The sequence below is a fragment of the Prionailurus bengalensis genome, chromosome B1 (assembly GCF_016509475.1).
Source record: "Prionailurus bengalensis isolate Pbe53 chromosome B1, Fcat_Pben_1.1_paternal_pri, whole genome shotgun sequence".
In the NCBI taxonomy this organism is placed as follows: Eukaryota; Metazoa; Chordata; class Mammalia; order Carnivora; family Felidae; genus Prionailurus; species Prionailurus bengalensis.
The window spans coordinates 208,129-222,782 of record NC_057344.1 but is presented as its reverse complement, the minus strand read 5'-3'; the positions used below and the strand labels follow the sequence as shown (position 1 = coordinate 222,782).

Genomic DNA, 14,654 nt, shown 5'->3' with positions numbered 1-14,654 from the left:
CCTGCTCATGCTCTCTCTCCTTCTCCCTCTCCAAAATAAATAAATATTAACAATTTTTTTTAAACTATTATTTTTCTTCAATCGTTTGGTGGCCTATGATGGCACCTTTTGAGGCAGTGGCAGAGTGATCACACTCATTCTGGAGCTGCGGGTTGGATCCTGAAAACTGGGAGAGCCAGAATAGAGAGTTCCTTCCAAAGTCAGCTCTCCCAGGTCACGCTCTGTAGCGCCTGGCCAAGAAAGGAAAAGAAACATTACTTGTCCCCATTGCCACCTGAAAACAAGAGCTGCAACCAGAGGCAGATGAGTGTTTACTTGGGATTAAAGATTTGCAGTTTGGGGAGCACCGATTCCAGCAGTAACCAGAAAAGTGTCCTATCTGTGGGGTGAAAGCAAGGGCTTTATAGGAGAAAGAGGAAGAGGGGCAATTACATGGCTTGGGTAAAAGAGAAAAAAAATTACTCATTGCTACTAACAGGCAGTAACTATGACCAATTCTGGAGAATGTCTCATGGAAACTTGCCAAGAGTATGTTGTTCTGCTGCTTTGGGATGAAGTCTGCGGTGTACCTCTGTGAAGTCCATCTCATCTAACGTGTCACTTACGGTAGATGTTATCTGGTTTTTGTCCGAATGATTCGTTCGTTGATCAAAGTGTGTATTAACATCCCCCTTCTACTGCATAACTGTCTCTCCCTTGACTTCTGCTCGTATTTGTTTTATATATGTAGGTGCTCCTATGTTGAGCACATAAATATTTACAGATGTTATATCCTGTTGTTGAATGGACCCCCTTATTGTTAGGTAATACCCTTCTTTGTTTCAATAATGGCATTTTAAAATGAAAATTTATACAGGGTTCGGTCACAAACTATCTATATAAGAATCTTTAATTCATCATTACGACCTACATACGTGGTTAACAATATGTAGTAATGACGCATCATCTTGTGTTCTATGTTTTTCAGTTAATATTCAAAGACACTTTCTAGTTGAATCCAATCATCATAATTACTATTGCTGCATGAAAAATAGGACCCTAACCAACATAATGGCTTTTTCAGCAAAACTTTGCTTCATATGCAGTTCCAAGAACCAAAAAAAAAAAGTTACAAAATTCTGAATTTAGAATTCCCAGATGATGTCACAATGCTACCCTTCTTACATTTTTATAATAATAGGCTGTTAGGCAGAATTATAAATAAATGTCTAAATTGTGTGTTAAGACTTTCTTGATAAATGTTTTTCCTAGTCAGGGATTTCTAATGCAAAGTCTAACCTTTCATCTGATTTTAGTAATGCCACATATACAGTGTGAGAAACTACATGTTGACTAAGGAATTAAAAATCACTTAGGCTGCCATTCGTTTACTATAATACAGAGTGTGAAGCTTCACTTGCCTACAATAGATTTTCTACTAGTCAAGTTTTTTTCCATGCATGTAACAATGAATAACTTCTCCAGCATTAATTTTTCGGTTATTCTCCTACAGTGACTCCATCTAGAAAGATTTTCCTGTGTAAATTCCCACTTAAAGGAGATTAGATTAGTATTCATACTGGATTTTCTTGTGCACCCTATGACCAGAGACCAGCTAATGTGTCTTCCTCCTTGATTATAAATATAGGGTTCTTCCAAATGTAATTTACTCATGTTGTGTAAGGAGGAGTTAAAAATGAAGACATTTCTGTAATGAATATGACCATGGAACTTCCCCCACCTGAGTCCTCTGGCTGTTTTCACATTAGTAATGTGGCTGAAGGCACTTCCATGTTAATTCACTAGAATTAGAGTGAATTCCATTATGGTCTCTAAGATCAGAGCTTATATCAAAGACTTTTCCACATAGATGACATGTTTATGGTTTCTCTCTAGTGTGTTTTCTCATGTGTTCTAAACCAAGAGCTTTGAACAAAGGCTTTTTCACACAGATGACAATGATGTCTTCTCACCAGTGTGTTCTCTCATGTTTTCGAAGATTAGAGCCTTGAACAAAGGCTTTTCCACATAGATGACATGTATATGGTTTCTCGCCACTGTGAGTTTTCTCGTGTCTTCTAAGACAAGAGGTATGATCAAAGGCTTTTCCACATAGACGACATGTATATGGTTTCTGTCCAGTGTGAGTTTTCTTGTGTTTACTAAGATCAGAGTTTGTAACAAAGGCTTTTCCACACAGATGACATGTATATGGTTCCTCTCCAATGTGAATTCTCTCATGTCTTCTAAGACAAGAGCTTCGAACAAAGGCTTTCCCACATAGATGACATTGATATGGTTTCTCTCCAGTGTGAGTTCTCTCATGTTCTCGAAGATAAGAGTTTTGAACAAAGGATTTTCCACAAAGATGACATGTATATGGTTTCTCACCAGTGTGAGTTTTCTCATGTTTTCTAAGACAAGAGCTTTGAACAAAGGCTTTTCCACACAGATGACATTTATATGGTTTCTCGCCAGTGTGAGTCCTCTCGTGGTCTCGAAGATTAGAGCTTGTAACAAAGGCTTTTCCACATAGATGACATTTATATGGTTTCTCTCCACTGTGAGTTCTCTCATGTTTTCTAAGACAAGAGCTTTGAACAAAGGCTTTTCCACAATGATGACATGTATATGGTTTCTCTCCACTGTGAGTTCTCTCATGTTCTCGAAGATTAGACCTTGTAACGAAGCCTTTTCCACATAGAGGACATGTATATGGTTTCTCTCCAGTGTGTGTTCTCTGATGTTGTTTAAGGGAACTACGAACAAAGGCTTTCCCACATAGATGACATTCATAAGGCTTCTCTCCAGTATGAATTCGCTTATGTCTAGTTAAAGATGAAAAATACCTGAAGCGCCTCCCACACTGATTACAAACAAATGGATTCTCTCCTGTGTGACTTATTTTGTGAGTATGAAGGTTGGCGTTTCGGGTGAAGTGTTTTCCACATTCATTACACTTATAGGGTTTGTGTCCAGTGTCAGTTAAGATATGTTGCGTAAGTGTGTAGGTGTGAATGAAAACTTCATACCCACTATATACAGAGAGGTCTTCTCCTGCATGACGTTTCGGCTGTTGGGAAAGAGATGAGAGACTGTTATAGGACTTCTCCCAAACATGCATACACCCAGTTCTCTACCTATGAATTCCAGGCTGGCCATTCAGTGGTAATCTCCAACTAAAACCTTCCCCAGATCACTTACATGCACATGGGGTGTTCATCGCTGACATGCACAAACATTTTTACCCTTGGTAGCATCTTTATTGGAGGGCTGAGTGTTTTTGAAGATATCATTATGTGTCATCCCAATAAACCATGGTTATGCAATTATCCATTTCTCAGAACAATTATAGCTTAAATCCAGGCTAATTTCTTCCCCAGATTTATGTTGTCAATCACATTCTGTAAGAAGGTACTTATACTAATTGTTATGTGATTCTACAACTGATGACTTAGGCTCCACCCAGGTCTTTGAACATGAATAGGCAAGGTTCCTCCTCATGACACTTACTATTTTCAAGCAGTTAGGTGGGTCCTTCATGTAGATATCTTGCATAGATATTATTTCTTGCTTGTTATGGCTTTTTTTCATGCCTAAAATAATTGAGGAAAAAAAGAAATAAACCTGAGAAACACCATGAGTAGACCAGGGGAATTAAAGTGTTGACAAGCTCATAAGACCAGGCAAGCACACATGACCAAATAATGTGAAATTGAGGAAAATACTGGTGAATAGACATACATTTTAGAATAGTATCAATTAGAACAAAACTCAATGTTTAAGTTAAAGAAAAATAAAATAATGATGGGCTGTTGCAGAGAATATCAGAGTGGAAATCCTAAAAGAAAGACTAGAAATCATGACACAGACCACAGTGTGAAATTTTACCTCCAACGAGGACAGGAACATTTGCTTGCCTGAGGTGAAATGTAAGTACAGGTACATGAAGAGAAACTCATATGGAAGAAATAATGACACAGTCTGAGGAATGTTGTCTCATTGGCCACTCACAGTTTCTGAAGCTGTCGTTCACTCAAGGAAATCTGCACTGACATCAATAAGACCCTGCTTACTCACTAGCCTTCTCACACTGAGCGCATGTCTGCAGCTCACCTGGACTCCAGCCTTGGGGAGGTCCTCTTTCTTCCCTCCACAGCTCCCCTCTTTGCTCCCACGGGGAGATCACATCTGATCTGAAGAAATGACACCCTATATCAATGGAGAATGGTATGTGAATTTTCAGTTCTGTGCCAAGAACAGCGCCTGATATTCTACTGTACAGGCAACCAAGGAAGAACATGAGCGTGGAAGAACAGCCCAGAGAATAACACCTTGAACACTAAAAACATTGATAAAGGCTCTCAGCCTGACACTGCACCCAAAGACAGTATGATCTCTGGTTGCTGATGCTCCTGCCCAAGCTGAGAGAGAGCAGAAGGCTTAGTGTTTGCATCCAGAAGGAATTAAATGTTCTCACAAGGGGATTAACACTATTTTCAAAGGAATACAATACACATAAGCTCCACCAGAATATTCTGTGGAGTTTTATGTGGAAAGTGATACAAGATGTTATATTTTCTACCGTGCTCACCATTCCCACACTGCTTAGGACAGAAAAATATTTAGGATGTTTATTTATTCATTCAAAAAATATGCACTGTATTCCCAGCATTGTTCTGGGTCTTGGAGAAACTGCAGTAGATACACACTTGTGGCCAAGAAGTCTGTATTCAAATTATCATGTAACACACATGATGAAAGTAACGAAAGTTAAAAATTCCATCTAGTATTCAGAAATGCTACAAAAAAATATCAGTTAGAGCAGACAGCTATATTAGAATATGTGGAAGCTCTCCTGGATACAAGGTTAATAAACAAAAAGATGGATAGATATATGGAAGGATGGATGAATGAACAGATGTGACCGACTCACCCACAGAGACCAGATGACTAATGTTTTCCAGTGTCACATCTCTGTACAGCATTCTCTGGGATGTGTCCATCAGGGCCCACTCTTCCTGGGTAAAGTCTACAGCTACATCTTTGTAGGTCACAGATTCCTAAAATATCAGATATTGTTTCAGTAGGGCCAGGCTGAACAATCCCTAGGGGGCAGCTGTCACATGATAGTGATAGCAGATGGGGGAGCTGTATGTATAGAAAACTGACTCCATTTGTGGTTCAAATCAAATGTTCTACTGTGCCGATCTGCCTCCTGCCCTTCAGACACATTCAAACAGAAATACACACACAATTACTTTATCATAAAGGAATGTCAATAGGAAATAACCTGGAAATTTTCCAGTAAGCTGGCAATTTTGATGTCCTGGGTGGCGATTATAACCTAGGTTAAATAGTAAATAGTGATAAGCACATGGCTGGCTCAGTTGGAAGAGCATGTGACTCTTGGCCTCAGGGTTATGAGTTTGCGTCCCATGCTCACTGTAGAGATTACTAAAAAAAGAAAAAATATATTTGTATGTGTGTATATACATATATACACACATGCAGATATACATACACACACACCCACCTATATATATATATATGTACTGGGAGTTCCAATGAGGTAATGTGCAGATGCTTCTTTTACAGCAAACACTTCATACGTACAAATGTAGGTAAATAAACAATAAAGGTAGACACCTATGAAGCAATGCCCAGCATTCTGCAGGATGAACAACTCTCATGCAGAACTTGAGGTCAGCAAGTCGCACCTCTCATGTTACAAACTCACTTGTTCTTTATAAGGTATCAGGGCAGACAGGTCCTGCGGTCCGGTTAGGGGCTCCTGAGATGGCTCGTCCAAAGGATGGCCCCACAGTGATCTCTCCTGCAGTGAGCTCTCCATTCTTAACAACAATGATGACTGCATCAATAGTCCGTATGGTAATCCTGTTTTTTCTGTTGAAAGGCAATAGAATCCTCTCGATTACTTGTAGCCTCTCCAATCCTTCTAAAATTGCAACAGGATTCTAAATTTGACTCTAGTTTTACCCACATTCTGCCAAATACAGAGTTAATTTTTTGAAAAATACTCCCTAGGCACTGTTTTCAGATTTCCAATTTTAAAAAGTTTAATTATAACGAGGGAAAATGGGTGAAAAGGGATAAGGGTAGTAAAGAGGATTTAGTCATCTTTGGAAGTTTCCAGATTAGTCAAGTGTATGTTACCAAACCTTTAGTAAGCTTAAAACTGAGGGGAAAAGAAATGATGGCTGATTTCCTCTCTCACACAAAAGTTTCCTGTACTCTCTGGAAAACTGCAGAGCTGACCTGCTCAAAGGCCCGCCTCCTCAGTGGAGCGTAAACTGCTGGTCTTGCTCATCTCTAGCACCAGTCACCACGTGCCGAGGTCACTGCAGCCACTACCATGGCCCACGGGTAAATCACCCCCCAACCGAGCCCATACACTGCATGAGGAAGGAAAACTCTGCATATTTCTTTTCTGCAAGGACATCCTTAAGGAGCGGGAGATGCACTGGTGTAAATGCTGGAAAGGAGACTTCTTCCTGATCCATCCCTGACCAACAAAAAGTATCCGCGCGTCCTGGCAACAATGAACTAGAACCCAGACCCTTGAAAACTGCCTGGATGCACTTAGAAGACTTGGGCCAAGAGAAGCCTTCCCAGCCACAGGCAACAGAGGCATCATTCAGGAGAAGGATCGCATATCCACCCACCTGCAGTTGCATCATCAAGGGTTCGGCCACCACGTCTCTTCCTCCGGATTTCCACTCACAGAGAGTGCAAACCGTATGCAGGAAAAGCTGGGCAAGGGGAGAGAAGCCAAGAGACTCCAGTCTTACCCACAATTCCCAGACCCCCTGGTCATGAATCCCTGATGTGCCTGCATGCGACCCCCCAGCTCCCCCTACAAGAACTCGCCACATGCCCTGAGACAATTGCGGGAGCTCTCACTTCTGCTTGGATCAGAAGTGACAAGGCTTTGGCTACCGCTGCTCGTCAATAAGATAGGAATATTCTTTTTTATTTTCATACGAGGGAATGAAAATCATTATTTCTAAGTTAACTGCCAACTTTTTCATAGGGATATTTAATTCCCTCCCTGAACCCCAAACCTAAAAGTGCCCGACTTAGAAAATGTACAAGGCAGAGGTTTTGTTTTATGAGGGAATATATTTGTTCAATCTGACATTGTAGTAAAGTTGTAACTGGAATATTGTCGTATATTAGTCATCACCACAAATGACACCCCAGCATTTCATAAATCGTATATTTAAACATATTGGTAAAGACTGAATTCTTACCAAAATTTTGTTTGTACTTAAATGTATTTCACGGAAAAATGATATTGTATCACAAACAAAAGTAGACATAACTCACCTCCTTACACCTGGAGTCCAAAAAATAAGGAAGACAAATTCAAAGTTTAATAATAGGACTCTCTGCTTGGAAACTTAAGAACATTCACTTAACTAATCCTCAGAATAGATCCTGCTGTTTTCAGTACAGTCACTGTTATGGACCGGATGGCAGTGTCCCCTCCAGCCTCACCCAAGTCCGTATGTCAAAGCCCTAATTCCCCATGTGATGGTACCTGGAGGTGGGGCGTTTTGAGAGGTAATTAGGTTTAGATGAGGTCTTGAGAGGAGGTCCCCGATGAAGGGACTGGAGTAATTCTTAGAGGAACACACCACAGCTCTCTCTCTCTACCAAGTTAGGACCCAGTGAGAAGGCAGGCACATCAAGGATACTGAATCTGCTGACACCTTGGTCTTGGGAGTTCCCAGGCTCCAGAACTGTGAAAAACAAATGTCGGTTGTTTAAGCCACCGATGTGTGGTATTTTATTATTGCAGCCCAGAATGACATGGACACATGACACAGTTTCAGGAAACTTTAGCAAGATGAGGAAAGTACATGGCGAAGGAATGATACAGCTAGGATTTCAGTTGCGTTCTGTTTCCCAAACTCAGATTTCTAAACATGGTCCTCTTAAGTGGTATAGCCCCCTGCCAGGTCTTACCAGGAATGCCCTGTCAGATGAAGAACCGGAGATCCCTCCAGCAATCAGAGCCTCTCCCTTTCCAGCTCATCCACTGACACCACTTAAAGTCTATCAGCCCCTAATTCCATCCCTTTTACTGCCCACCTCAATCCCCATGCACTCTTTTCTGCATGCATGCAGGACCAAAAAAAAAAAAAAAAAAAAAAAGGAACTTTATTCCAACTGCATACACGGGACCTATCCCAATGCCTGGTTACATGGCTCATGCTCAATAACATCTGAGACCAAAAAAAAGCATATTTTGTTAGTTCTGCCTTCTTACCTCCCTTATACGTCCATTTCTTCCACCCACTTACCGACCAACACCCTGTGACAGACAACAGTCATGGATTTCTCAAAATCTAAAAATTCGTATAAATAGTTTTCTTCACCCCAACAACTAATGTTCTGACGTTGCCTGGGTGTCCAAGGATTCAGTTCATTCTGACACCATCTTCCTGGAGTCAGCATCAGATCCCACAAGTTCAAAGTCTTAGCCCCATGAGACTTCCTCTACTTCAGATAACCATAAATGTAGTGCCCAGAATGCCCACATTTTCTGCCGAGAGCATTGTGGATTCAAGGGTTCCCACAATCCCTCAAATTAGGCTTGGCATGTTCTAGAATGACTCCTAGAATTTAGGAAAACACTTTACTCAGTTTTACTGGTTTATTACAAGGATGAACAGTCAGATGAAGAGGTACACGGGGTGAGGTCCAGAAGGGTCCCCAGGGCAGGATCCATCAGTCCCCATGGAGGTGGGCAGGATTACCCTCCAGCAGATGGAAGCTCTCACCAGCCTAGAGATTGGTCTCCAGTGTTCAAGAGTGTTTCTAGAGCTCAACCTCCAGCAACCACTCCCCTCTCCAGAGGCTGCTGGGTGGGGCTAATACCACTTACAAGCACAAATGTCATTCCTAACACTCTCCAGCTTTAACTTCTTCCCTGCTTTCTCACTGGCCTTGCAAGTAGGACCTTTAGACCTGCCATCATCTTCAGAAATCCACTAGCCTGCCTCCCCGTCCAGTCCACCCAACTCACCTGACTGTAGTTTGCTCTCAGCCCCTGGGACACAAATGGTTTGGCTTCTCTCAGCAATTTTACACAAGTTCTGTTAGCAGGGGAGGGGGGGAAAGTCTCTAATAGTGCTCCTGCCTACCTCCATGGGGAGTCCTAAGGCTTTGCTCAAATAAGTTTTTAGGAACCTGACTAAAACATCTGTATTTTCTACAAGTTTTCCTAAAAGCTATATCCTTTGAGATTCTGTACACAAAGTTTTCTTGTTTTTTAAAAATTTCTTTAAATGGTCTCTTCTAAATGAGCCCTTAAATAACGCAGGATCTGACCACGTGTCCTTTTTACTCTCTAATAGAGCTCCACTCTCTGTGTGGCACAAGCCTGGTCCACAGTCTCCTACCGCAGACACTCCTTTCTGATGAGCAGAAGCCCTCACTGCCTCAAGGATGGTGCAGTGTGACGAGGCTGGCAAGACAGGAACGTGTCAGAGAACCAGGGAAACGAGAACCTGATTACCTTAAATTCCCGCTGTAAAAATTATGCTCCCTTTTGAGAGTTACTATAGGTTCACTTTTATATTTGATACAAACACATTAAGAAGAAAAAAGGGACAAACTGTTCTTTTGGGAACCAAATGCCTGTGCCTGACATGAAAATACATTGCCTGAGTTTTCTTCACAAGTAATTTATTCTTTTATATATGAAGACAGATCCTAAGACATATATACTTTTTTGTATTATTCAAAAATAGTTGAAACACATCGTATGTATGGGAAAACGAACATTGAAGGTATAATTTATTCATGGAACCTATCCTATTTTGTGCGTGTAGAGCATGGCAGTCGGTAGGATGTCAACTAAACCTGACTTGGAGAAGAGGAAGGGTCTGCTCTAGGATTTCATTTGCTTGCCTGGAGATGAAGAGGAGGGGGCTGCTGAAGGTGGTGGCCTGGGCCCAGAAGAATATAGAACCTCTTCTCCTCCAGGTCTTAACTACAGGCAGGCACACTTTGTTGTATTGTGCTTTACAGATACTGCTTTTTACGAAGGTGTGTGGCAACGCCATGTTGATCGGTGCCATTTTTCCAAGGGCAATTGCTCACATTATCTCTGTGTCACATTTTGGGAATTCTCACAATATTTAAAACATTTTCATTATCATATTTGTTACTGTGGTCTGTGCTCAGTGATCTTTGATGTTACTATTGCAATTGTTTTGGGGTGCCACGAGCTGTGCCCATAGGTGTGGGCTACCTTAATCAGTAAGTGTTGCGTGTATTGTGACTGCTCCACCCACCAGCTGTCCCCCTCCTCCTCTCCTTGGGCCTCTTTGCCATGAGACAGCCGTACACCGGCCTCCTAAGTGTTCAAGGTCTGTCACGTTAAATCAAGAGCTAGAAATGAATGAGCTTCGTGAGAAAGGCACGCTGAAAGCAGAGACAGGCTGAAAGCTAGGTGTCTTGTGCCAAAAGGTCAGCCGAGCTGTGAATGCAAAGGAAGAGTCCTTGAAGGAAATTAAAAGTGCAAGTCCAGTGGACACACGGGTGATAAGAATGTGAGGTGAGGGGAGCCTGGGTGGCTCAGTCGGTGAAGCGTCCGACTTCGGCTCAGGTCACGGTCTCACGGTTCATGGGATCCGGCCCCGTGTCGGGCTCTGTGCCGACAGCTCAGAGTCTGGAGCCTGCTTAGGATTTTGTGTGTGTGTCTCTCTCTCTGCCCCTCCTCTGCTCGTGCTCTGTCTCTATCTCAAAAATAAATACACATTAAAAAAAAGGAAGTGAACTGAAACAGACCTATTGTAGATATGGAGAAGGTTTGTGTGGTCTGTATAGAAGGTCACCATTCCCTTAAGCCAAAGCCCAATCCAGAGCAAGGCCCTGACTCTCTTCAGTTAATTCTCTGAAGGATGAGGGAGGTGAAGAAACTTCAGAAAAACATCTGATGCGAGCAGAGGATGGTTGGTGGGAGTAAGGAAAAGCAGTCGTCTCCATAACATAAAACTGCAAGGTGAGGCAGCGAGTGCTGATACAGAAGCTGCAGCCAGTTATCCAGAGGATCTGGCTGAGACAATTCATGCTGGGGGCTGCACCGACCAACAGCTTTTAAGTTGGAAAATCTACTGGAAGCCTTCTGTCGGAAGAAGATGCCATCCAGGACTTTCATAGCCAGAGAGAAGTCAGTGGCTGGCTTCAAACTGCAAAGGACAGACTGACTCTCTTGTTAGGAGCTAAGGCGGCTGGTGACTAAGTTGAAGCCAACGCCCATGTAACATCCTGAAAATCCTGGGGCCCTTAAGAATTATACTAAGTCTACCCTGGCTGAACTCCATCAACAGACAACAAAGGCTGGATGATAGTGCATCTTTTTAAAACGTAGTTTGCTGAGTATTTAAGCCCACTGTTGAGACCTACTGCTCAGAAAAAAAATCCTTTTCAAAATGTCACTGCTCGTTGACAATGCATTTGGTCACCCAAGAGCTCTGATGGAAATGGACACTAAGATTACTGTAGTTTTCATGCCTGCTAACACGACATCCATTCTGGCAGGGGCACTGGGGTCAGACATATGGATTCAAGACCCAGAATGTTGATAAATTATACAGGAATAAAAACTTACAAAGATCTCTATAAGAAAAAAAATCCAAAAACAGATAGAAGAGTTTCCCCTCTTTAACTTGTAGGCACACTTTTTTTTTTTAATGTGTATTTATTTGTGAAAGAGAGAGAAAGAGAGAGGGTGGGCAGGGAGAGAGGGAGACACAGAATTGGAAGAGGCTCCAGGCTCTGAGCGGTCAGCACACAGCCCAACATGGGGTTTGAACCCACAGATGTGAGATCATGACCTGAGCTGAAGTCAGACACTTAACTGACTTAGCCACCCAGGGGCCCCAAGGCACAGTTGTAAATATGGCATAGTTGAATAAATCCTGAAAATATTTGTTGTTAGAAAACAAAAGTTGTTTTAAAAACATGTGTTCAGAGAATGTGGTTCTGAGAAAGTAGAGAAATGATAGTGGCAATCATTCATGAGGAGATCAGAGGAAGAGTCATACAGAGAAAAACAGACAAGTGCAAATGCCCGAGGTGGGACAAGCCAAATAGGACTGTGAATTAGCAAGTGGGTGTTGGCACTGGGATAGAGAGTCATAGTAACACCCCTTGGGTGACAGGTAAAAGGTAAGTTTTAATATTTATTAAGTATCATTTGTTTTGTGCTGTTTTCATCACAGGCAAAAAGTATTAGAATCAGCTTGTTTAATTTTTAGGAAACAAAAGACAATATGGAAGCTTGTTTTGAAAGGAAAATGGATAGAAGCATTAATATACAATTACTGAGACAGAGCTCCTTATATGCCTGGTTGGCATTTATCCCAATACAATGATCCCTGAGGCAGAGTGGAGAAGGCAGGCACTAATCTTAAAGTTAAAAGACTGAGATACTTAAATTGGGTCTGATAGTTGGCTTCCTAGTGCTGGTTCCTTCTATCCCTTTTATTATCATTATTATTATTATTATTAATATTACTATTTAATGGTTTGTTTATTTTGAGAGAGAGAGAGTGGGACCAGGGTAAGGGCAGAGACAGAATCCAAAGCAGGCTCCAGGGTCCAAGCTGTCAGCACAGAGCCCAACATGGGGCTCATACTCACGAACCAGGAGATCTTGACCTGAGCTAAAGTGGCATGCTCAATTGACTGAGCCACCCAGGAGCCCGTGGTTCCTTCTGCCCTTTAACTTAGCAGTGCAAGATAATTAGTGTTTATCAGACAGAACATGAGGAGCGTTCAATCTGGAAAACAATAAGAGAATATCAAATACCTAGGCTCTGCCCTGTTGATATATAATTCCCAAAGATTCCCCAGGATATCCTAGTTCTTATGTTGCAATGTTTTATTCATCTTTGATACGTACAGGGCTTCTAATGGAAAAGGCAAGCTTCCTTGATGGAAGCTCAATATGACTGAGAGACAGCTGCTATGTCCAGGTGTCAGGAAGAGGCAGAGTGGCTCAAGGTTTCAATACAGGAGTGGTGGGTCATTTGAAGTTCTGATTTTTGTCTCAGTTATGCAGTCGAGTGTTAACATTCAGTCACAGGACAATAGTCATTCAGGTGAGAGAGGAGATGCTATCTTCAACCTATCAGGTTCAGTCATCCTTTTGAGTCTTTACAGATCACCAATGTGATTTGTCATGTGTTGAGTCAGCTGACATCACTCATCATTGTTCTCCATGCCATTAAAGCCTCAATAATCTCCAGGCCTGACCAGCTACTACATTTCAGCAAACGCTACCAGTGGTTTGTGTGTGTATGCTCTGTAGCCATGTGTTCAGAGCTCTTTCTTCAGAGAGTTTTGATAACATGCAGATTCACACATGAAAAAGCCAATGCAGAAGTCAAAATTCACATAGTTATGTGAAATAATTTTTTAAAAAGGTTGTAACATTTATTTTTGAGAGACAGAGTGAGAGTGGGGGAGGGGCAGAGAGAGAGGGAGACAGAATTGGAAGCAGGCTCCAGGCTCTGAGCTGTCAGCAGAGCCCGATGCCGGACTTGAACTTGTGAACCACGAGATCATGACCTGATCCAAAGTCACACACTCAACCAACTGAGCTACCCAGGTGCCCCGTGAAATAATTTGTAACCTTAATGAAAAGTGGTTTAAGAATATTTCCATTATAATAAACAATACTTATTCATGTAGGGTGGAATTTTCTCCTGGAAAAAAAAGGACACAAGATAACAGAGACTCAAAGACACTGTGTATACAGTTTGCTTTACTCAAGATACCTACCTTATGGGCTCAGCTTCTCATAGGGATATGTGTTCCACATAGACGCAAGAAAACTCACTCCATGTAATGTGGAGACTCTCAAGTACATATGTAAACACCTAAACATTGAAGATTTGACGGAGAAGGTGGTCTGCAGGCTGGATGGGTCACAGACAGAATTCTATCACTGGACTCCTAGGTAAGCAGAGAGGGATAAAGAAAAGCAAACAGAGAGTCCAACTGTGAAGGCCACTTAGCCACCAATGGTGTAAAGTCCTGGCTGCTTAATCAGAGTCCACTTCCCAGCAGGTCTGAGTGGAGTAAGCTGAGCTCAGGGGAATGGAGATTTGGAGACTTGGAGGAGCACTGGGTCCCCTTTTTTAAGGAACTCCATAGTGGTTACTGTTCTGTTACCTAAAAGAAATATATCTTCCAAATTCTGAATTGAGTTCAAATACTAATATTAAATCAACTTAAAATTGTTTTGAGGAAGAGGGCACCTGGGTGGCTCAGTTGGTTAAGCATCTGACTTCGGGTCAGGTCATGATCTCATGTTTCCTGAGGTTAAGCCCCACGTTGGGCTCTCTGATGTCAGCATGGAGCCTGCTTCGCATCCTGTCTGTCTTTCTCTCTGTCCCTCCCCTGTGGCTCACTCTCAAAAATAAACATTAAAACAATTTAAAAAAAAGTTTTAAGAAAGCCAGAAGAGTGTCTTCTCTTGTAAATAATCTTTGAGAAGTTATGCAGCATGAGTGGTTGGAATCAGGTATTGCCAAATTCCAACCAGGATCACATTTTCCAAAGGAAATATAAAAAAGAGATGTTAACGCTTTTATGTTAAGCTTTCATGTTAAAGTTTATGAAGTGTACAT

The 14,654-nt window shown here is 41.8% G+C and overlaps 1 protein-coding gene across 6 annotated transcripts in view; it reads right to left on the bottom strand.

Annotated features, from left to right (window-relative positions):
• Positions 1-295: 295 nt before the first annotated feature.
• LOC122469668 (zinc finger protein 501-like) overlaps positions 296-14,654 on the bottom strand; it is a 17,479-nt gene continuing 3,120 nt past the window's right edge. Inside the window, exons 2-10 of one of the 6 annotated variants that reach the window (XM_043557153.1) lie at positions 13,804-13,977; positions 7,544-7,745; positions 7,330-7,339; positions 6,666-6,752; positions 5,720-5,886; positions 4,916-5,042; positions 4,096-4,191; positions 3,493-3,575; positions 296-3,052 (exon numbers count right to left, since the gene is read on the bottom strand). In XM_043557153.1, the coding sequence (XP_043413088.1) occupies positions 1,949-3,052; positions 3,493-3,575; positions 4,096-4,191; positions 4,916-5,042; positions 5,720-5,857 (1,548 nt within the window). In that variant the 5' untranslated portion in view covers positions 5,858-5,886; positions 6,666-6,752; positions 7,330-7,339; positions 7,544-7,745; positions 13,804-13,977 and the 3' untranslated portion in view covers positions 296-1,948. The remainder of the gene's footprint in view (positions 3,053-3,492; positions 3,576-4,095; positions 4,192-4,915; positions 5,043-5,719; positions 5,887-6,665; positions 6,753-7,329; positions 7,340-7,543; positions 7,746-13,803; positions 13,978-14,654) is intronic. The other 5 variants (XM_043557156.1, XM_043557151.1, XM_043557152.1 and 2 more) reach the window with 5 other exon arrangements.